The sequence below is a fragment of the Lepus europaeus genome, chromosome 7 (assembly GCF_033115175.1).
Source record: "Lepus europaeus isolate LE1 chromosome 7, mLepTim1.pri, whole genome shotgun sequence".
NCBI classification, from domain to species: domain Eukaryota; kingdom Metazoa; phylum Chordata; class Mammalia; order Lagomorpha; family Leporidae; genus Lepus; species Lepus europaeus.
The window spans coordinates 61,344,468-61,367,707 of NC_084833.1; the positions used below are offsets into that span (position 1 = coordinate 61,344,468).

At 54.2% G+C, this 23,240-nt stretch overlaps 2 protein-coding genes across 13 annotated transcripts in view; one reads left to right on the top strand and one right to left on the bottom strand.

Annotated features, from left to right (window-relative positions):
• The first annotated feature begins 244 nt into the window (after nt 1-244).
• RHOG (ras homolog family member G) lies at nt 245-12,451 on the top strand. 2 transcript variants are annotated; one of them, XM_062196623.1, is made up of 2 exons: nt 245-516; nt 11,229-12,451. In XM_062196623.1, the coding sequence occupies exon 2, from the start codon at nt 11,297-11,299 to the stop codon at nt 11,870-11,872; it is 576 nt and encodes a 191-aa protein (XP_062052607.1). In that variant the 5' UTR covers nt 245-516; nt 11,229-11,296; the 3' UTR covers nt 11,873-12,451. The 2 variants fall into 2 exon arrangements, with proteins under 2 accessions (XP_062052607.1, XP_062052606.1); XM_062196622.1 differs by lacking the exon at nt 245-516 and adding an exon at nt 750-851.
• A 576-nt stretch (nt 12,452-13,027) lies between these two features.
• PGAP2 (post-GPI attachment to proteins 2) overlaps nt 13,028-23,240 on the bottom strand; it is a 30,074-nt gene continuing 19,861 nt past the window's right edge. For 2 of the 11 annotated variants that reach the window (XM_062196611.1, XM_062196612.1), the window contains 4 exons: nt 15,037-15,304; nt 14,811-14,917; nt 14,153-14,261; nt 13,029-14,029 (listed from right to left, as the gene is read on the bottom strand). In XM_062196611.1, coding sequence (XP_062052595.1) covers nt 13,899-14,029; nt 14,153-14,261; nt 14,811-14,917; nt 15,037-15,304 — 615 coding nt within the window. In that variant the 3' untranslated portion in view covers nt 13,029-13,898. The other 9 variants (XM_062196619.1, XM_062196615.1, XM_062196621.1 and 6 more) reach the window with 8 other exon arrangements.

A 23,240-nucleotide genomic window follows, 5' to 3' on the forward strand; every position in this document is an offset into this window, starting at 1 on the left:
CAAGGCAAGGCCTGCGCACAGAAGCGCCAGAGGGCGCCCACGAGTCCACCCGGTAGCGGGTCCTCGGGGCCCCGGCCGGACCTCGGGCCTGGGTGCGGCCTTGCAGCCCCCGGCAGCTACGCGCCCGGGCGAGAAGAGGGAGCTAGGGGAGCCCCACGTCCTCCGCCCGCCCCGCCCCCCAGCGCGGCCGCGGGGTGCGGAACCACGACGCGACATCCTGTTTTTGGGGCCCGCGGCTCCGCCTGCGCCTCTGCTGAGCTCGTCTGTCCCCAGGGTGCTGACGCCAGCTCCCCTTCCCCCAGTCTCCCCACCCTCCCCAGGGGTCTGGGGCCTTCCCACTGCTGAATCACCACCACCACCACCACCCGGCACTGCCCCGGGGCTCGGGGCTCGGGTGGGGACTGCCCCAGCCTGACCCACTTTCGCCATCCCCCGGCCTCGGCCAACGCTCGACCCCTGGACTCGGCTGGAGGCACCAGGCCGAGGGGCGCCTTTTCTCAGCATCTTCCCGCCGAGGTTGGTGGGGGCGCGGACCAATGGCTTTGCTGGGGCCGGGTAGCCAGCAGGAGGCGGGGAGACGCGTCCTCAAGAGGCCCCCGGGACGGGGGCTGCGGGGCGGCGGGCAGAGGGGCGGCCAGGCCCGGGCCGGGGGCGAGGCCGGGCAGAGCCGGGAGCAGTGGGGGGCACCGGCTGCGGACTTCCTGGTCGCGCCCCGCCCCGGCCCGCCCCCGCGCCCCGCCCCGGCCGCCCTGGCCGCCCCCCCACTTCCTCCGGCCTCCCGCTCTCACTTCCTTCTCGAGCCCGGAGCCGCTCCGCCGCCCCCAGCTCCCCCGCCGTGGGGAGGGCACCAGGTGAGGCCCGGCCCGGGCGGGCGGGCGGGCAGGGGTCCGGGGGAGGGGAGCCCGGCCAGCCCGGGACTGGGCGCCGGCGCCGGCGCAGGAAGTTTACTTGCGGGAGGCCGCGGGCGGGAGGCTCTCGGCTCCCTCGGAGTTGGGCGGGCGCGGCCGGCCGGGGCGGGGACGGGGCTGGGGCGAGCCGGTGGCGGCTCGGGGAGGGTGCGTTCCCCGTGGCTGTTCCCGCGCCTGCGAGCCGCGAGGGACCCCGCAGGCTTGGCCAGAGCAGTGTCCGAAAGGGGAGAGCGCAGAGCTGGGAGCTGGGTCTGCGCGGCGGCGTGTCTGCAGAAGTGCTGGGCGGGTGGGGGTGGTATTTCAGAAGCGCGAGCCGAGAGAGCCCCCGGGCCGGGGACGGCGCTCCTTCTGCTCCTTCTGCTCCTTCTGCTCCGGCGGTTGTGACAGAGGGGGCGGCGTCTGAGGCCTCTGCAGCCCCTCGCGCTCTGGGCCCGGCAAGTGGACGCCAGTCAGCTCCACGTTCCCAGGCTGCAGCCCCGGCTCCTCTGCTTAGCACTAAGCAGGACTTCACCAACCCCTCTCCTCTCTGTGTCTTTTTTTTTTTTTTTTTTTTTTTGAGGCCCAACCTGTCCATGCCTGCGGCCAGAAAACAGGTATTTAGTGAGCAGACACCTGCTGTGCCTGGCCTTGCTCTTGGGGGGGGGGGGGGGTAAACTGAGGCAAGAAAAGGCCCAGCCTTGCCATCTGACTGGAAGTGGGAGGATTCCCATTCAGAGGTGATCCGAGATAGTGCCTGACAAGTCAACAAGACTGGGGAGGCAGCAGGGGTCTGGACTGTGGGCAGTGATTGGGAGCTGCCTAGTCTTTGCCCCAAGTCTTGGTCCATGAGTCCTACGTACTGTATTATATTTCTTCCCCTGCCCCTCCTTTAGCTGTGCCCACAAACCTTTGTCCCTCGTCCCTTCAAACACGATTCTATCAGGGCCCCAACTTGTCCTCACGTCCCCAGCTCCTCTGTTCTTCTAGGGCCCCTGCCAGCCTCCCCACCATCTCTGCTTCCCAGCCCTGGGCTCCCATACACATCCACCCTCTTGCTTCTTCCCTCTCCTCTCATTCTTCTTGATCCCTCAACCTGTCAGCCTCTCTCTGTCTCCTTCCCTTTCAGCCACTTATCTCAGGCGTTGGGGTCAGGAACTGCCGTAGACTCAGTGAGTTTGAGAGCCTTCTCGAAGTTCCAGAGCTTGGAGGGTAACATGATTAAAGGGCAGAAACTGTGTGCGCATGTGCAAGTGTCTATGTATCTCCATCTTTATCTCATGGAGACAAAATAACTGCCCTCAGCCTGAGAGGGCACAGAGCAGGGAAACCAGCGGAATGGAGGGAACCTGCGACGGGTGAGGTTGTGGTTGGGCAGGCGGAAGCAGTCTGTAGCCATCAGAGTAGGGTGTCACAGGAACAAGAATGGTGAGAGAAGCCATGGGAAATCAAAATCACCCAAGCCCTTGAGTGATTGACCCAGAGACCATGCCTGGAGGCTGACGGACAGTCTGAAGGTCCCTGACTCCCAGCACCCACTGTTTGCAGCACCACCTGGGTGTGATGGAAAGGAAGGAGGGGAGGTTGCAGCTGGTCTAACTTTAGTCTTATCTGTTAGAGTTTTGAATTAGGAAAAGAAGGATATGAAGCAAAGGCGTGTGCCCCCTTCTCGGCTGCTTTCTGGGTCCTGCCCAGGCTGGGTACTCACATGTCCTAGTCTGTACTGGACCTTGGTGACTAGGCAGAAGTCGCCTGGAGTTCTGCTGCTTGCTCTGCCTGTAGGCGGCTTTAATATTCCCCCTTTTACCTAGGACACTTCTGTCTCTCAGGAATTTCTCCCAAGTCTTAACTTCAGTTCATCCTGTCTCTGCAAGCTCTAGTCTCCATGCTAGAGCTCCTCCCTCAAGCTTTAGGGATGCATGCTGAGGGTCTTGCTTCTCTCTGCATACAGTCTGCTGTATTCATTACTCTCCACTGAAAAAGATGGGGAGTGAAGCAAGTGCTACATTTTTGAGCTCTCCCAAACACAGCTGAATTCAAGAGCTAGCTCTGTTCCCCATCCTATCCTCTTCCCATCTCACAGTTGTCCTCCTATAAATTGTCTCTTCTCTCAGTCTTGCCCTTCTACACACCTGTCTCTCCTAGTCTCATTTCTGGGAGGTACAGAGGTTTGACCCCTGGAGGAAATCCCAGGGATCTGCAAAAATCCCAGCACAGGAAAGGATGTGCATACAGGGCATTTTCCCAGCTCAACAAAAATCTATTAAGAGTCCTAGTTTCCAGCCTGGCAGACCAGTACTTATCTTAGCAATTATGCATTACTGGGCAACCCACGAGGCTCTGAGAGTAAAGACAGGATGATGAGGTGGGGGTTCTCGCAGACAAGATGTGGCCCTATTGCAAGTTTGAGCTACTTGCAAGAAAGTCATTGCTGGAAAAATATGCCCAGGGTGGAAGGGATCTCAATGAGACAACATCATGGTGGGGTGGGGTTTACAACCTAGGGGACTGCTGTTGAGGTCTTGGCTAAGGAAATATGAACAAGGTCATGCCATGGAAAGAAGTGAATGTGTGGTTGTCACAGATCCTAGTTGAGAATCTGGGATATGGGTGGTAATTCTTGGTAAGATGGTTAGGACAGATGTGGTAGCTGGTTTGAATTTTTAGGGGGTCATGAGCAGGAAGATGGGAGAAGTTGTGGCTCTAGGGAGACGACTAGAAAGATATTGGGGTAGTGGAAGCTTGGAACGGGGAGAAACAGGAGCCTGGACTCAGACTGAAGAGCTCTCCTTCCCCTACAACAGTCTAACTAGTGATGAGGTTTGCAGGAGTCCATGGGAAGAGCTGAGGAGGAAAACCAAAGACAAAGCCTGGGCCACCACCCCAGATCAGACTGGTTTTCCTGTCCAGTGTCCAGCTTCCTCTTTTATCCTCCTTTCTTAGGGGGAGGGCATCTCCCCAGGAGCTCACGGCCAGAGGAAGAGCTGCTCAGTTGGGGCCTGGCCAGGGTGGCTGGCTGTCCTGTAATGTCAGTGTTAAAATATGAACACCCACGATGGACTAGGCATGAGGACCAAGGAACTTTTTCTTTTTTTAAAGACTTATTTATTTGAAAGGTAGAGTTACAGAAAGAGAGAGAAAGATCTTTAATCTGCTGGTTCATTCCCCAAATGGCCACAATGGCCAGGGATGGGCCAGGAGCTTGTTCCAAGTCTCCCATGTGGGTGCAGAGGCCTGGCCTAGGGACTTGGGCCATCTTCTACTGCTTTCTTAGGCGTATTAGCAGAGAGCCTGATCGGAAGTGGAGTATCCCAGACTCCAACTGGTGCCCATATGGGATGCCGCTGGCACTGCAGGGCCGTGGCTTAACTCACTGCACCACAGCGCTGGCCGCAGGGCCAAGGAACTTAAAAAGCAAAAACACCTGAGACTTAGATCAGCCTGGGCTACACCATGGTAGGGTCATCATGAATGAGGTCAGAGAGATGCTGGGCCTATTCCTGGGCCACAGTAATAGTTCTCACTTTCCTTTGTGGAACTAGCATCAGGCTGGAGATTAGGAGACCCTTGTCCCGCATTTGGTACCAGCTGTTTATAATCCTGGTCAACCTAGTTTTCTCTGTTCAACATTAAGGAGTTGCCTATCAATACCCTCAAAGGGCACAGTGAACACTGATAGCTCTGACTCTCCCTCCCCCGAGTCCTCCTTGCTGTGCCCTCCACCAGCCTTGATCTGACAGCCCGAGGAGCATCTGCCTCCACACACAGGGATTGTTAGAGGTTGAGAGATAAGAGGACAGCCAGTGTGCGGGATGCTGCCAGGAGGCAGCAAGATGAGGGAGCCCCCTGTCCCCTGCACCAGCTCTGCCCCACTGACAGTGGAAAATAGACGCTGGAGTTTCCTCCCTGGTGCTATTTTCCCTTGTGGAAACCCCCTCGGGCCACAGGCGGGGAGGCAGGGCTCGGGCAGCCCTGGGTCTCTTTGTGGGTATTTTCAGCCGGGGGAGGCAGGACTGGGAAGATGGCACTTCTGTTCTGCCTCATGTGAAAAGAGCAAAGGCAAAGGAAGTGCCACTTTACAGGCCTTTCTCGGGCCCGGGGACGGCTGAGCTGCTGCTAGGCGGAAGCCAGTGTGCAAGTCTTCCTCTGTGCTGCCTGGTGGGGGAGGGGTCGGCCTCCTCTGCTCCCCCTGCCAGAGTGGTCTCAGCCCTGGGCCCCATCCTTTGTGGAACAACCCAGGTGCTGGGACAGAAGGAAACACAAAGAAAGGGGACCAACCCCAACAGCTTTCTAAGCTGCAACTTGTTTGCTGCTTTCTAGCTCCTACTAGGTGGCATCAACTTTGCCCTTACCCTCGCTGCGGCAGCACTGGGTCCTCTGCAGGGGCTGACAGACAGACAAAAGCAAGAGTTGGAAAGTCTTCCAGCATGGATTGTTTTTCAACGGCTGGGAACTAGGCTCTCTTGGGTTCTGCACTGCTGATGGAGAGAAGGGGAAGAAAGACAGAGACTCAGCCCTTGGCTTGGGCCCAGCCTCACACTGACCTCATATCTCCTCCAGCTTCCTCCTCCCAACCCAGCTGCAGCCAGCTGCAGCCCCTTTGAGTCTGTTCACATCACCTCTCCTCCTCTCTTCAAAACAAACAAATAAGCAAGGAGGCTTCTGAAGCTTCCAGCAATGCCCCTGCCCCTCGACTCATCTCTGATGCTTTTCTTTATCTAATCCCAATCATTATCTATCAGGACCATTTTTGCTACCCAGCCCGCATCCCTGCTAAGCTAGTTCTGCCTGCTTCACCCCTCATTCTTCCAGCTAAGAACCAGGCAAAAATCTCCTGTGTGTCTGTTACCGTAACTCTGTGTTCCTGCGGGTAAGGAAGAAGCTGGTTACCTTTGTCTTGCTTCTCTTGGGCATGGAGACTTGTTCCCGGCATTGAAGTCTGAATTAATGGGGGAGGAGGTGTGTGTTAGTCTGCAATTTTTGCTTAGCCCTGTGCTGGGCTTCTGGAAATGAATAGGTCAGATTCTCCCGCACCCGCCCGGCCCCAAACCAGGAAGCTTCCAGTTAGTTCAGTGCAATGAACAACACAGGCTGTCCGTGCTGGGGAAGGCAAGGCAGGAGAGGAGGCTGCTGTGGTGTCCTGCGGAACCGGGCCCTTCAGGACAAGGAGGATCTGAAGGGTTGAGAGCGTTCCAGGAAGAGGAACTCCCATGTGCAAAGACATGAAGGACAGATTGAGTTCACTCAGTTACTTACTTACAGCCCCTGTGTGCTGGACCCTGCCTAGGGAGACAGAACTCATCCAGGACATTGCCCTCCAGGCCCTCTCGGTCTAATGACAAGAGATAAGAATCAGATCAGCCTCTGTGTGATGCAAGTACATGCCTGTGAGAGAGACAGGGACCAGACTTTGGATAGCTTGTCACTTGTGACTTGAGTGATTTATGCACACTTTCCTGGAGGAGGTGGCAGTGGGGCTTGGCTCTGTGACTATTGATACCTCATGCATTTTGGGCAAGAGAATGGAGAGGCCACTTTGTAGAGGATCAGGGTGATGTGGCTGGAGCTGAGGGTGGAAATGCTTAGAGATGGATAGCAGTTAGAAGGAGGTTCAGGGAGGACTGCAGAAGGGAAGCCCGGTGTGAGGGAGGCAGTTACAAGCTGTACTAAGTAAGTTCCCAGCTGCCTCCACACTTGCCAGGCTCTTAGAGCCCACTTCTCCCCCTCCCCCACTCCCTGTTGGGACACTTCCCCTGCTCTAACGGCCACAGCGATCTGGCAATCAGGCAAACTTCCTTTCCCTCCCTGCTTCTGGGCCTCCTGGGCCACACCCCAAAGCCAGGCCCCACTGGGTGCAGGCTGGGCTCTAGGGACCACACTCAGGATGGATCCCCATGAGCTGTACTCCCATGGGATGTACTCCTTCCTTGCTGGAGCCAAGTTTTAGCTGAACCTAGGAAGAGAAATTTGTGCCTATTGCAGTCATAGCTTTTGACTTTCATTGCTGTCCAGTACAAGTCAGCATTGCAGCATTGGCTTGGAGGTTGGGCTATGGGACCCAATCCTGGGCTTCGGAGGAGTCTCTCAAGGTCTCAGTAATAAGGGCTGGTGAAGCCGATCACAAGGCAGTGGTTGCACACTCCTGCGCACCCAGCTTTATACTCACAGCTCTTCTGTGGTCGAGAGGAGCCCAGGCTCCAGGATTGGAGGGACGTCCTCATCTGGGAAATGTACCTATGACCGCTGGAGAAGGAGAAGCCCATGGAGCCAAAGCAGGGTTGAAAGGGGTGGTCATGCTCCGTCGATTCAAAGAATTCAGTAGCCTCATGGGATGGTGAGACAAGCTAGGCCTCAAGGAACCAGGAAGATTTGAGAGGAGAGAGGGAAGAGCAGCAGAGGGAAAACAAGAGTGGATGTTCAGTGGAAGGAATGGTACTGTCTTGTCTGCCGAGGTCATGGGATACCTCTCTGGGACAGGATATGGAAACCTACATTGTGCACATATGTTCATATACTAACACACTTAATCCTAATAACACCCTCTGAGGTGGGTACTGTTCCTGCTGCACTTGAAAGATAAGGAGATTAAAGCCAAATCATAAGTCCAGGGTCACACAGCTGATAAGGATTTAAACCCAGTTCTCTGTGATTCTGAAACCTCTATTGGATGATGAAAAACTGAATGCCAAGATGAGGGACCAGGCATGATCTGAATTTATTTGGGAATAAAAAGCCAGAACCAAGTCATTGTAATTTGGTTAATATCATATAAATCTACAAATATTATTTACTAAATGAATTTTTTTTAATGCTACCCAGTGACTAAGTCATTGTTGAGCCCCAGCCCTTAGGCAGGCTACTCTTGGTTTAGACTGCTGCAACACTGAAAACCCTTCTACCTGCATGGCACAGGCTAGAAACTACCAGTTAGCATATGTCCTCATTCAATGGGCTGTGAGAACTTACTCGATCCAATTCAGGCCAAAGAATTTCAGAGTTGTCGTGGGAGAGAGGGTAAGGCTCTGGACTAGACCTGAGTCTGGAGCACTGAGTTGGTGCCACCACCCAGGCACGTGCATACCCAGTGCTTCCTGCCTCTGACTGTGAAAGGCCTTGTTCCGCCACTCCTGTGTGCACAGCACTTCACAATTTACAAAGCACATTCATGCTTGTGCTTAGGATCCTTGATGCCGCCCTGTGAGGCTTGGGAGGGCTAGTGTTACCACTCTGGCTTTACAGATAATTCAGGTTCCAGAAAGGGAAGTGACTTGCTTGCTCAAGGTCACAGAGTTAGCCTCTAAAGGATAACTTGGAGACTGTGCAATGCATAAGGGAAAGACATGGGACTTTGGATCACAAGAACTGGGTTTGTATGCTGGGTCCCTTACTAACAAGCTGTGTGATGCTGGATTACTTTAACTGCTCTGAGATTGTTTCCTTGTCTGTAAAATAGGAATAGGGCCCACAGGTTGTTTCAAAAGATCAATTGACATACCGTGCAATCTATAAAGGTTTATACCAATGTGAAGGCTTTTTAATCGAAGGTCAGGATCAGCAGATGAACTCAGGAGGTCAGATTCGGGTATTTGGTGCCCTTGGCTCTGTACAGCACTTCGCCTCTGCTTGTTTCTGGACACTGCCCCACTCATAATCCTTTTCCGGTGTCAGTCCATGTTCCCTTGCCAGCCCGGAAACCACCACCCCCACCACCACCACCACCACCACCACCACCCCACCCGCCCCCCGCCTTTGAGGGCTGATTTACTGATTGCTGGTTGATAACCGCCTCCTTGGAGAGTGGAGCACCAGCTGTACTTCCAATCTCTTGGGCCTTGTGACTGCCGGCCAGAGTTCCCTTCATGCCTTCTGGGCCAGCCCATTGCTGGGCTTGTTGGGGAGAGTTCTCAGTCACGCTGCCATAGCCACTCCCCTCCTCTGTGGAACCAAAGGTTGCAGGTCCAGGAGTTCTGCTCTGAAACCCTGGGGTCTCCCAAGTAATCCAGTGTACACAAGTAATGGCACCTGCTCTCAGGGCTTTTTAACTTCTGTCATCCACCTAGTGCCCTTGTCTTAGGCATTTTTATCTCCATTTCCTGGATAGGGAAACTGAGGCCCAGAGAGAGTTGAGTGTTTCATGCTTGGTTGCAGTGAGTAGGCAGAGCTGAGGCTAGAACTCAGGTCTCCTGACTTCCAGTTTAAGCTTCTCTCTCCTGCCCGAGATGGTTCTGACTTCCCTTTCCCACCCTAGCAGAATCTCTCTTACTCATGCAAATGAGATGAAAATATTTTTAGTGTGAACCCAAGAGGCATCCTCATGGAGTGAAACTGTTTCCCTACCAGCTGGTATCAGGGGAAGCTATGGCTGGGGAGGGGGGGCTCTGGATTCTTTCTACCCCCTACACCCCAAGTGTCCCTTTTCCCCTTCCTAATGGGCAGATCCCCCCCAGTGTCGCTCCCACCACCCATTTTAATTTTTGAGGCATTTGAAGCAGTGGTGAGCGGTCAGGCTGAGGGTAAGGGGTTCCCAGGGCAGGCTGCAGTCTTGCAGTGTGGACATTGAGATGGCGTGTGTGTGATACCACTGCCTAGGTGGAGCCAGGGATAAAACAGGCTGCCCCTCCCATGGAGCAGGACTGGTTGTGGGAGAGCATCAGTGAAAGGAAGTTACATACTGGCCAGCAAGAGTCCCCTGTGGCTGAGAGGAAGTAGCCAGTAAGAGGTGGACCCTTGCCACAGCAGTATAAATAATCCAGGGTTTCCGGAAGCTCTGTCTTGTTTCAGAGCAGTTCCTCACCACGAGGCCTGTGCCTTGTATGGGGAACCAGGGTGGTGACTGGAGCTGGCACTTTGTCTCTAATATTTACCCTACTAATAAATACAGCAGCCTTTTTATTGGCGCTTCCTATGTGTTATGGCTCATATCAAACTTTCTTCACATTAACTTATCTCTAAGCAATTTGAATGCAATATCCAAGATTATCGCCATTTTACAGGGGAGAAAATCGAGGCTCAGAGAACTTAAAAATATTGTGAAGGTCATAGATAACTAGCTGGTAGGGCTATGGTTACAGAATCCCTGCCCACCAGACTTTAGTATCCAGTTTTCAGCAATGACTTTTTTTTTTTTTTTTTTAAGATTTATTTATCTATGTGAAAGGCCGAGTTACAGAGAGGTAGAGACAGAAAACGAGATTTTCTATTTGCTGGTTCACTCCTCAGATGTCCACAAGGAGCCTGGAACTCCATCCAGGTCTCCCACGTGGGTGGCGGGGGCCCAAGTATTTGGGCCACCTTCTGCTGTTTTCCTGGGTGTGCTAGCAGGGAGCTGGATTGGAAGTGGAGCAGCCAGAATTCGAACCAATGCTCATATGGGATACCAGCATTGCAGGCAGCAGCTTAGCCTGCTACACTACAGTGCTGCCCCAATGATGGCATTTTGGTGGCATTGTGTTCTGTACCGGAGGCCCTGATATTCTTCATAGGTACATATTCATGGTTCAGGAAAGGGACACATTGAGGAGAAAAGTTAAGTTTTTGTCTTGCTTTTCTGTTCATCCCTTCCTGGCTTGCTTTGAAGGAACACAGCCAGATTCCAGTCCAGGTCCCAGCTACAGCTCAATCTCCAACATTCTCCTGCCAGACAGGGCTTTCCATGCTTACAAGAATGATGGGGGTGGCCTGTCCCCCCATCCCAGAGTACTCTAGATTGGCATAGGGCAGCAGTGCTCCTTCCTTAGTGGGCTTCTCACTGCGCTCTTTGGTTCATACTCAGTAGCCAAGATGTCAGGTTTGGAGAATTTGAAACATCAGTGTGGGATGGACCCTGAGCTGGGAAAGATTCCACCCCGGCCACATCCCAGAGTGGGAAGGCTGCGTATTAGTAGAGGAACTGGAAGATCCTTATGTACTCTCCTGTGTCTACATTGCCTAGAGAAACAGGAAAATACCTGATACTTAAATACTTTCCATATAGTAAATAGTCCTCATGATAACCCAATGAAGTAGGTTTTATCTTATCCCTCATTTTATAGATGGGAAAACCAAGGCATAGAGAAGGTAAGTAATTTGTCCAGGATCATACTGCTGGGAAATAGCAGCACCAGGGTTTGACCTTAGTCTGGCGCCAGAGCTCATGAACTCCCCACCACCACCACCATGTTGGACTGTGTTCTTGAAGCAACTTGCTTGGTCTCCAGGCCTCACATCTGTCTCTCTCATGTCTGTCTTGGGGGCTGCTGTTAGGTTAAGGGAACGGGAATTGGTTTCCCATTGTCTGCCTTCATCCTTTCTTCCCAATAGGTAGAGGCCTCTCTAACCAACAATATCCCTCTCATCTGTCCACAGGTCGCTATACCCAGAGGGGCCCAGGAGAGGGAGGAGGCGTTGCCTCCACTTCAGCAGCTGCCCCCACAATGCAGAGCATCAAGTGTGTGGTGGTGGGTGATGGAGCAGTGGGCAAGACGTGCCTGCTCATCTGCTACACAACCAATGCCTTCCCCAAAGAGTACATCCCCACGGTGTTCGACAATTACAGTGCCCAGAGCGCAGTGGATGGGCGCACAGTGAACCTGAACCTGTGGGACACTGCGGGCCAGGAGGAGTACGACCGCCTCCGCACACTCTCCTATCCTCAGACCAACGTCTTTGTCATCTGTTTCTCCATTGCCAGCCCGCCCTCCTATGAGAATGTGCGGCACAAATGGCACCCGGAAGTGTGCCACCACTGCCCCGACGTGCCCATCCTCCTGGTGGGCACCAAGAAGGACCTGAGAGCCCAGCCTGACACCCTACGGCGCCTCAAGGAGCAGGGCCAGGCGCCCATCACACCGCAGCAGGGCCAGGCACTGGCCAAGCAGATCCACGCTGTGCGCTACCTCGAGTGCTCGGCCCTGCAGCAGGACGGCGTCAAGGAAGTGTTTGCCGAGGCTGTCCGGGCTGTGCTCAACCCCACACCGATCAAGCGTGGGCGGTCCTGTGTCCTCTTGTGACCCTGGCACTCAGCTTGGAGGCTGCTCCCCCACACCCACCCCCGCCACCAGTTGTGCCTTGGTGCCTTGTCTGCCCCCAGCTGTGCCTTAAGGACTAATTCTGGCACCCTTTGCCAGGGGGCTCCCTGAATGCCTTTTTCTCCTTAAGGAGGCCTGCAGGGGAGGGGGGCTTTGGGCCTCACCCACCCTGCTTGGGAACACCAGGTATTCTCATGAGCTCACCCAGGCTGAGGTTGGACCCCTCCCCAAGAGGCCAGTCCAGTGCCCCCTTCCCCGTTTTCTGCTACTGACCAATTGATCCAGCTTTCCACACAGTTGTTGCTGCCTGTTGTGGTGTCTCCTTTCAGGTTAGGGGCTCTCAGCCATCTCTAACCTCTGCCGCTCTTAAAATTGCCCCTCCCTCCCCAGATGCTCTCTCCCTTCCCCCAGGAAGGAGCCATAGAATCCTGAGAATATGAATGTGTCCTAACCTGCCCCCATGTGCCCAGGCCTTACGCATCCGCTGACTGACTCAGCCCCCTTGCTCCTGGGGGCCTTTCCTACCCCCATCAGCATCAATAAAACCTCCTGTCTCCAGTGGCCCCGGCTCCTCCCTGTGTGCTGGGGATTAGGGGTTGGGCATGGGCTAGGGCTCCCCAGAGACTGGGAACCTTTTGTTTTCTGAAAGAGGGGACAGGGGACAATAAGCTTCATTGTGGTCTCCCCCACCCCCCAATTTCCCTAACAAAGCTCTGGGCTCTCAGAGGAGCCAGTCTTGCTCTAGGGTCCATCCCCAGATGCTGCAGTGGACCAGGATGCAAAGCTTGAAGAGACTTCCTGATCTAGGGCTGGGAAAGGGAGAGGTTGAAAGCCACCATCCAGAAGGCAAGTGCTCTCACAGTCACGTGTTTGGGAGCTGTCCCCTTGGACTGACCAGCTGAGGTAGAACCCAGGGCATCTGCCTCAGCTGGAGACTGCCAGGTTGTCCCAGCCTCCAGGCCTGGAACTGATGGCTCAGCCCTTCTCACTCACCAAAAAAGAGGCTTAGGTCAGCCCTGGGAGACCTCATGCCTAAACTGGGGGCCACTTGGAATCCTATCCTGCCATTGGCTTATTCCTTCATCCTGAAGCCAACCTTTATTTCAGTTCCTATCTGACAAGGAGATGAACCCAGCAAGCCTAAGCCAGATTGTTGGCCAAAAAAAAAAAAATTTATTTTCCTTTGGAATAAAATGTACAATGCAAGGACCTCAGGATCTGGAGCAGTGGGAAGATGGAGGCCAGTGGGTAGCCCATTTTAGGGTAGGGCCCTGTGGACTCTGACCCTTCTACTCCTTACCATTGCAAAGGAGGGAGGGTCTGTAAGCTGGAGATTTCATAATGGACAGGAAACATGCTGTGCTGGCACTTCCTCTGGACAGGTCATCCTTCAGGTACAGACCACCTCCATCGGATGATGTGAGAACCACACCAGCAAGGCCCTTGGACACAGCACACAGTCTTCCCCAGCCCCCAGCTACACACTCCCTCACCACCGTCGCACACTTGGACACACCGAGGCTCAGAAAGGGCAGGGCATGTGGGTGCACACCAAGTCAGAGGTGAAGGCAGGCCTGGATGTACATGGTAGATCATTAGACATGTTAGTCACGTGAACCAACCCATGGTGAGAAGTGGTTGTGGGTTACATGTAGCAGCCACTTCTCAGTGGTCCCTGACCTCAGCAGATGCTGGCTACATAAAGGCCAAAAACCGGATGGTGCTCATGAACCTCAGGACTTTTTTAGCACCAAATGATGCTGGCTCTGCTGCCAGCTCGGCTTCCTGCGACCTCACAGGTGAGGACTGTGTTGCTTGAAGGCTTCTGTGCCCAGGCCAGGAGAAGCAGCCAGCAGCACTGGGGTCAGCCTTCTCCTATGCCCTTCTCCTCCCTGCACTCCCCCAGCTTTAGCAGGACCCAGAGAGGACACAGTGGGGAGGGGAGGAAGGCCAGAGTGGTATCTTGTTTCTCGGCAGCAGGCCGTCTCCTTCACAGCAAGAGAAGGGTTCAGAATCGCTTTTCCTCAGGCTGAGAGGTTATGAGCAGCTCCTTGTTCCCGAAGTCCCACCAGGCTGTCATGTGGAACGCCATGTTGGTTAGGACAACAGTGTATTCCAGGATGGCAAAGATGGTGTACACTGCAGTGAGGACACAAGAGACGGCATGGTGAGCCTCCTGCTACCCTCTCGCGAGCACATGATGGCACCGTCCCCACACCACTGCCCACTGTTGGTCATTTCCAAACACCTGTGGATCCTCACCTCCAGCCTCACAGTACATGTTATGCCGAAAGTAGACAGCCAGGGCCGAGAAGAAGGAGATGAAGTTGATGATGAAGAGCCGCTGCTTCCAGCTGTAGGACTTGCGGTCCTAGGGGGACGGGCTGTCTGAACACTGCAGCTTGCTGGGCATGTGTGAACAGCTTTTCCACTGAGCCCCAGCTCCCAAGGGCTGGGCCTTTCCTCCCTTGGTTCCCACTAGTGATCGTGGAAGGGGACACAGGCAGGGGTAGCAGGAATGATGAGTGGGTTCATATCCCTGCCTTCGGGGGACTGACAAGGCCGAGGAGCAGGGCACTGCCCCTCCCCCCTTGGGAAGATGGCATGAGTTTCATGGAGTCATGGCCCAGCCCCGGTACTTCCAGATACAGTGAGGCCACACCCGACAGTATTCCTGACCACTGCAGCCTGGCTATGCTCCGCATGCCACCTAGTCTCCCAAACTACCCAAGCACAGTCCTAGATTCTCTCCACTCGACCATCCTCCACTGGTCCCCAGGCCTCTGCCCCCACCCGGCACCCCTTGGCCAGGGTTTCCAGCAGAACTCCAGTCCCCACCTGACCACTACCCGCATCCTGGGGGTGGGTGTCCTTGATTTTCGTCTGGGCCACTCGGCGCCCCACCAGGGGTGGACCGTACCTCCTGACTTACTGTGTGCTTCTTGGTCAGCCGCCAGAGAATGCAGGTGAGCAGCATGTGACCGAGGGAGGCAGCGATGAACACAATGAAAGCATTCTCATGCACAGCTGGAGGGAGAGAGGAGGACTGGGAGCGGGCGTAGTGGGTACCCACACCCCTACGGAGCGAGTGTGGGAGGGGACCCTCCTCCAACCCGGCCCGACTCCTCCCTTGACCCTGCACCCACTGAAGTCCTCGGAGGAGGAGACGTAGGTGAGTGCAAGCAGCGCGAGGTTCTCCACAACATTGAGGCCGAAGTTGAGGCGGCAGAGTGGGCGGTAGACGGGACACGGGGAGGCGCAGCTGAGGTAGTGGTTCCAGTAGACGAAGGCCACCAAGAAGCGAGGTGCTGAGTGCAGGCCGATGCAGAAGCGCCACACATAGCGCTGGGGCACCTCCCCGCCGATGGCCGAGCTCACGGACGGCAGGTAATTGGGCACCTGGAGAGTTGTGACCTGTCTAGGCATCATCTCTGCCAGTCCTGCCCACCTGGAGCCCCTCTTCTCCATCTATCAAAATTGCCCTGGCCCCTTCCCTTCCAGAAAGTCCTCCATCAGGTCTCCCAGGACTCTCCCTGGGGGAGACCTCCCCCTTCCTGTCCTGGCCCAATGTGTGCAGTTCCCATTCCTCAGCCAGCAGGGGATTTGTCCTGAGGCATGGCAGGACCTTCTCCACCTCCCCACAAATGGGAACCCACACGTTTGGGCAGGTGAGTAGATGGGTTCAGATGCTTCCTATGCCATAGCTGATTAGTGCCTCAGATAAGAGCTGGTGGGAGTTACAGGAGTCCAGAACCCCAGACTCAGTTTGAGACAAAGGTTGAGTCCCAGAGCATCTGAGCTTCCCTTGGAACAGTGCCCAGCTGGCTTCTTCCTCTTTTGCTCCCAGCACCACCTGTTCCTCTGGGTAGGTGTGGCAAGATGGTAACGGGTGCTGTGAGATCCTCAGGAAGCTGGGCCTAGGAGGGTATCCTTACCTTGGTCATATTTAAGAAAGTAGGGGCTTCTCAATCCTGGCTGCTATAGCCATTTGAGGAGTGAACCTGCAGATGGAAGATCTCTTTCTCTTCCCTTCTCTGTACAACTCTGCCTTTCAAATAAATAAATAAATCTTAAAAAAAAAGTGGGGCTTCTAACCTGGTGCAGGCTCAGAAAATGACCCTGTTCTTGTGCATCTGCTCCATCCTTCTTTCTCAATGCCTGGATTGTCTCAATCCTTAAGGAACTGGAGCCTCACAAACACATGACTGCAAGGACTGCTGTGTCACTTGCATGAGATGCGAGAGGATGAGAGACAAGTGAACAGGCCCAGGGAAGGGAGGAGGAGTTCAAGGACTGCAGCAATGCTTCACAAACTTTTATCATCCCAGAGCTCAGCAGGGACAGGGGTTGTGTGAAAATGCAGCAGGTCTGGAACCTGATAATCTGCATGCTCAAAAGAGTCCAAGGTTGTGGAAGCTACCAGGCCACGGCCCACACCTTGTGTGGACTTTTCTTGAGCTTCAGCAAGGACCAGGGCAGTGTCTGAGCCCAGGGATCCAGCAAGGAATGCTCTTGTTCTGTGGAGAGACCAGTCTTAGAGATGGGGTTCTCAAAGACTGCTTCCTTTCTTCCAGTAAAGATCTGAATGGGCCCCAGACTGCTGGGTAAGTGGGCAGTCCTGGAAGCAGCTCACAGAGCAGGGGTGGGCCTGCAGGAGGACCAGCCAGAGGTTCACAGCCTCACGGAGCACTGTTAGAGGAAATGAAGGGCAGGGCTCTTGGAGAGAAGACGCTGCTTTTGAGGCCACAGCTTGCCACGCAGCGGCCTGAACCCAGGCTCTGCTATTCACTCTGAATGGTCAGTGAAGAGGCAGCAGGCAGGCTTTGGAGATGCACACGGTGGGTCTGCAAATTAGCTGGATGACCTTTGAGCAAGTCCCCTCACCTCTCTGGCTCCCATTCCTCACTGATAAAAAGGGTATAACATCACCTACCTTGCAGGGCGATAATGAACTCCAAATATAAAGTATGCAAAGCATCTGCAGTGTCTGGCACACAGTAGGTACAATAAATGATGGCTTTTGGAAAACAAACTTCCCTGAAAAGCCTGCAAAGAAGCTGTGAGCCACAGTCATTGAGCACGGACAGGCCTGCTTAGGGGCCAACGGCAGGACAGCAGACCCTGGTGAGACCTGCAGGTCTCCTCACTCAATTTTTCTGCCCTGAGCTGGGTGAGTGAGAGCAGTGCCTTCGCTTCCTGGAATATTCATTCTGAAACTTCCTCCCCGGTCTCAGCTACTTTAAAGGGAACAGGATCGACATCTAAAGCTTGAGTGGGAGAACCCAAAGCATTTAAGGGCCCTGAACCCTTACCGATGTTGGGAACAAGTATCAGGTGGAGAGGATACTGAGGTGGGGGAGGCCCCCAGTTCTGTCTTCACAAGCTCCTCCCAGATTAGGGGTGGAGACAGCATTCTAGGAGCATGTACACGTACACACACATACACACACCCCTATTTCCAGCACACAAGTCTTCTCGCACCTACTGCCAGCCACAAGCATCATCAGGAGCTCTCACAGAACCCCCACATTTCCCCATGGGCCCAGCTAAAAGTACTGAGAGATGGGAAGATAACCCCTAAGGTAGTAGATCAGAAACTCACATGGCACAAATGGAGGGATCCAGAAAACTCCCTATCAAAGCACCTCAGATTTACCATCTAAGATTCAATCCCTGGACCTCAGACAAAGGTTTCCCCAAATTACAGATGACTGCTCCATCTAACTGACTGGCCTCCAGCCCTTGCCAACTTGACAAAACCTCCAATTTCTGGCAATCCTACTTGAAGTTCTTCTCTGGACTCTATTCCCTCCCCTCTCTTACGTTCCCACTTGGTGCTATCTGCAGTGGCATGAGCCGTGTCTGCAGCCTTCTCACTGGGCTCCCTGCTCTTCCCCCGACCTTCCAAGTGTTCTCCCGAGCGATCTTCCAAAGCACAAATCTGACTGTGTCCCTTCCCTGCACACCACTGTCCTCGGGATAGAAATCTCAACTTGTCAACCTGGCCTTCACAGAGGTCCTCTGCACGCCCACAGCAGCAAGGCCCCGTCTTGCAGGAAGGACACTTCCCCAGCGTCCACGCCAGACTCAGTGCCTCCTCAGAGCCTTTCACCACAACAGGAATCCCCCACCTGCTGTGCCGTGAAGGTCTGTGACTAAGGACTGTCTGTTGCAGGAATGAGAAGCTAAGAGCACTTCCATATTCAACTCCATGGCCCTGACCCTGGGGCCCCAGGAAGGCCTTCCGGACTGCCCATGGGCGGCAGGAAGTCCATCCAAGTTCTTGGCTGGCAGAGTCCCGAGTGGGCACATGCTGTGGGGTCTGGGGCTGCCAGTGGGAGAAACAAAGCTTGAGGATCCCAAAGCAGGGCCAAGGGTCCTCTGAGGTCAGTCGGCCATTCTGGGCAAAAGCACCTGTGACTTCTCCCGGTTCCCGGCCTCCTCTGACCTCCTCAGTCCTGACTGCCTTTCCAACCTAGTCTTTCTGCAGCTTCCTTCGCCCTCTCGTGACCTCTCCTACCCATTCCCAGCCCCTTCCCTTTCCCCAGCCCTCAGCCCCTCCCTTGCACTTGCACTCTACCCTCTGAGTAGCTCCTAATTTCTCTCTAACTCTGCTTTGCCCGTCCCCCTTCTGCTCAACCCTCTCCCCCCTTGCTGACCCTCCACCTTCTCTCCTACCCTTCAATTCCACCCTTACCACAATTTCCTGACCTGGCTCTAACCCAGGTGCTGGGGAGCCTGACACTCACCCCACAGTCAGTGGCCACCGTGTACTCAAAGTGGAACACCAGGGACCAGATAATGCAGAAGAAGAAGCCGAACATGGGGAAAGTGATGATCCACCAGAGCACGGCCGAGAAGCGGAGCCGGAACACGGTCCCATCGGGGTCCAAGGGCTGGGAGGTCGCAGAGAACATCCTGTAGGTAGTGGTCCAAGCAGGGCAAGGGACACAACTTGGGGCCTGCTGGGATACCTGGGCTTGGAAAAGTGGAGCCTTTTCCAGTGAATCTGAAGAGGAGGCAGCACAGAATGGGGAAAGGAAGACAGTACAGCAGAGAAACAGCAGAGGGAGAGATGGTACTTGAGCAGGAGGGCCAGGCAGGGTCAGCGTCTAGGAATCCCCTGGGCACGCTGATACCCTAGGTCTACCTCTTGAAGAGCCCAGTGGCCTGGACTTGGCAGCTCTGACCACCCACCTCTCTCTGATGACCCTCACAGTCACTCAGGATCAAAGGTATAAAGGTTATTATCATTCCCATTCCACAGAATGGGAGACTGAGGCATGGAAGTAAAGCCAGACCAAACAGGAAGACCAAGGCTTTCTTCAGGTCAAGGACCTGAAGACAATCTAAACAAAGGACCCTTGGCTCAAACTGACCAAAGCCCTCCCACTGACCTTGTCTAACCACATTCCTCCTCCTCACCCAAGTACAACTAGGGACAGTGGGAGTGTCTTAGAACCTGTTTCAGTAGGACCACAGGCTGCCAGCCATCCCGCCCCCAGGCTCTGAATGATCCAAGTCTCAGGCCAGCGGTGTCCTGATCCTAAAATATCAAGGTGCCTGTGGAGGCCCAGACCCCTACTTCCTTCCTCTCTGAGAACTTGTCACCCAATTCAAGGTTTGGGGGATCCCTAGGGACACGGGAACCTTCTCCACTCAGCTTGAGCCTGCTGTGCTGAGCCAGATCCAGGAAGCCTCTGTCCAGGTCAGACCCAGGCCTAGGGAGCTGGGCTTCTTCCACTCCCTTCTCCCTCTTGGCAGAGGAACTTCCACCTACTGCTACCCACCTTAAGCCCCAAACTGGACTTCCTTCTGGGGCACTGTGGGGCAGCCAGAGACGGCTTTCTATTAAAGACCTAGTACCAAATCTCCCCTTGGGGCTCATACTTGCATCCACTAAAAATGCCTCCACTCCCCACCCTAGTCCACTAGTCCAGCGCTGTGCCAGGGGTTGGGGGGCTTACCAAGCAACACTCACACTGGGTGCGGAAGAATCTGGAGCTTGGGTTGAGGACTCCAGCCACAATGAGACTGTTCTCAGACTGGAGGGTCCCACCCCCAGCTCCTCAGAGCCTGCCTTCCGCCCACACAGCCCGGTTCTCCACGCCTGCCCAGGCACAAGGCCTTCCTAGGACCAACAAGGCCATGTCACAAGTCCCAGAACACTCTGCAAAGGTAAGAAGTGATAGTGGCTGAGGTCAGCCCACAGCAGCTTCCTTGCCAGGAGAGGGGGAGGGGTATGGGGATCTTATGGAGGACTGTGTCCAGGAATACAGGTACTTCTCTTGGGAGGGAGAAGGGGAGAGCAGAATGGGATCTGGCCCTTTTTTGTGGAAGCTGGGCTGAATATGTCTGTTAGGCCTATTAAAGAACTGGCTAATCCTGTGAAAGCACAATCAATCCAAAAGAGATGTAGACAAGCCTTGTATAAAGTATCAGCATCCAGTCTGCATACACAGAGGCCTACCTGCCAGCAGATTAGGGTGCAGAACAGAGAAAGGAGTGACCGACCGGGTCAAGTCCAAGGGCACATTCAGGATGGGGAGGAGCCTGGAGACCATGTCCCATGAGGGCTGCAAGAAGAGACTGGAGCTATGCTACTTAGTAACACAGACTCAGGGATCCCTTTCACTGCCTTCTTGTCTCTAGAGGGTTGGCTTGAACCCAGGAAAAGAGAGTTGTTCTATGGCTATCAAAGCAGAACGAGGGGCCCGGCACCATGGCTCACTTGGTTAATCCTCTGCCTGCAGCATAGGCATCCCATATGGGCGCCAGGTTCTAGTCCAGGTTGCTCTTCTTCCAGTCCAGCTCTCTGCTGTGGCCCAGGAGGGCAGTGGAGGATGGCCCAAGTGCTTGGGCCCCTGTACCCGCATGGGAGACTAGGAGGAAGCACCTGGCTCCTAGCTTCGGATCGGCGAAGCGCCGGCCGTTGCAGCCATTTGGGAGGTGAACCAACTGAAGGAAGACCTTTCTCTCTGTCTCTCTCTCTCTCTCTGTAACTCTGTCAAAAAAAATAAAAAAGCAGAACCAGAGCAGAGAGCGATTCACCAGAAATAAAATATATACTCACTATAAGAAAGAGCCTGCTGGGGGCCAGTGTTGTGGCACAGTGGGTTAAACCAGTGCCTCTGTCGCTGGCATCCCATATGAACACCAGTTCAAGTCCCGGTGCTCTACTTCTGATCCAACTCCCAGCTAACATGCCTGGGGAGACAGCAGAAGATGGCCCAAGTGCTTGGGTCCCCACCATCCATGTGGGAGAACCAGATGGAGTTCCTAGCTCCTGGTTTTGGCCTGCCTAGCCCCAGCTGTTGCAGCCTTTTGGGGAATGAACCAGTGGATGGAAGATCTTTTTTCTGTGTCTCCCCCTCTCTCTCTCTGTAACTCTGCCTTTCAAATAAACAAACAAATCTTTAAAAAAAAATTTTTTTTTTTAAAGAATTAGCTACCTAGGGAGGAAGGAAGCTCTCCTTTACTGGGGATGTGCAAGCAGAGACAAGTCATCCATTATAGATGTGTTGTTCTAGGGTACTTCTTTTATTCCTAGGGATGGCCATTGCTGGGGTGCTCTGGGCAGGATATTCAGAAAATCTCCACGTATATCCAACAGAGTAGTCCCAGGGAGTGGAGACAAAACACCCTCAGGGTCGCTCTTGCTCTTCAGGGACCAGGTACCCCTCCAGATACTTTCCATCCCTTAGTCCCCTGACTAGTAGACTGTGAATGGGCAATAGGTATGCTGAGGCTAATGATCCCGGTAGCCTCCAGGACCAGCTGGTGGAGGTGGGTGGGGAGTGGTGCATAGCCAAGGGCCTACTCTACTTAACTCCATATGCTGCAACTACTATAATTTTGTCTGGTCTATGACTACCTCATACCATTCCTTCCTGTTCCCAGGGCTCTGAGCTATGTGTGTGGCTGTGTGTGTGTGGCAGGCGGGGGAGGGGTTGGTCCTTTCCATTTTTTTGTTCAACATGGACTTTTCCTGACTCAGATGCAGTGCCTGCCCTCAAGGACACCCTGGTCTGGGGGAGGGGGATGGGGAAGAGACACACTACATGTGAGATAACCCTGGGAACTGGGCACCCAGAGGAGGGAGTAATTAGGTGTGCTGCAAGGAAGCTAGGGAAAACTTTTTGGAGAAGATACCCAGGTGGGTTTAGCAGGATGAACAGTAGTTGTCCAGGAAAATAAAAACATTTCATGCATTATCTGAGATAAGTACCAGCTCTGAAAAGGACGATACTCCTCCTGCAGATCACTTGGTCATCCTTTTTCCTTCCAGTCTTCTTTCTTCTGATAGCTCCCAGGCCCAGGTCTACTTCAGATTAGATGCCCACAGCTCAGGGCCCATGTTTACCCAGAACAAATCAGGAGGGGAAGCTTCAAGTCATGAACAAAAGAGGTGGGCACACAACATCTATTCCCTGCCAGAACCCACTGCTAGTCCAAGCCGTCTCTCAAAGGCCCCCCCCCAGGCAGCAGGGGCCTTTAGCACTCTCTCTAAGGCTAGCTGAAGGGTCCACACCCAGACCCTAATCTCTGCTTCACCTGCAGCCAGAGGCCCCACCTTCCAGTCTGACCATCTCTTCCTCCTCCTCCTGCCCCTCACTTTTCACACTCTCCAAACCATATCCCATCCTTCTACACCAGCCCTGGAAAGCAGCAGGACAGGAATCACCAACCTCATTGTAGAGGCCTAGTCTCTGCGTCTCAGATATAGTCACTGAATGAACCAGGAGTACAAGAGAGGTCAACACAGATATTACTCAGTTTATGCTGACATCGTACAGAGAAACAACTCTCACATCTTTCTTCCTAGCCCAGAACCCCTGTCTCTGTCCAGGGGGTGCATGGCCTTGGAAAGAATCCAGAGGGCACAGGACCCACTGCAGAACACACAGATACACACACACATCTCTCTCTCACACACACACTTCACTCAAAGCCATTGTACACTCATGTCCCTCAATTACATACACACACATATAGGCCCACATTCCCGCAGAGATAGGCACAAGCCCACAGTGTCACTCTAAGTCTAGTCCTGCCCTGTTCCCTCCCCACATCCCACCCTTAAACTCTTGAGGTTCCTGAATCTGCCCTTCTAAGACGTAAGGGTTGGGTTCTGGATTTGGGGGGCTGTCCAACTTCAATGACCCCATTCCTTAGAACCTTCTTGAAGGGCAGAGGGAGACTAATCTATGAGATCTCAATCTGCAGGCATCCCCCGGCAGCCCAGAATGTCTGAAGGACCCCACTAGCTGGCTAATCCTTTTAAGAGAGAATCAGGATTCCCAAAAGATCCAACGGGCCTGAATATGAGGTATCAGTGCCCCAAGCCCTA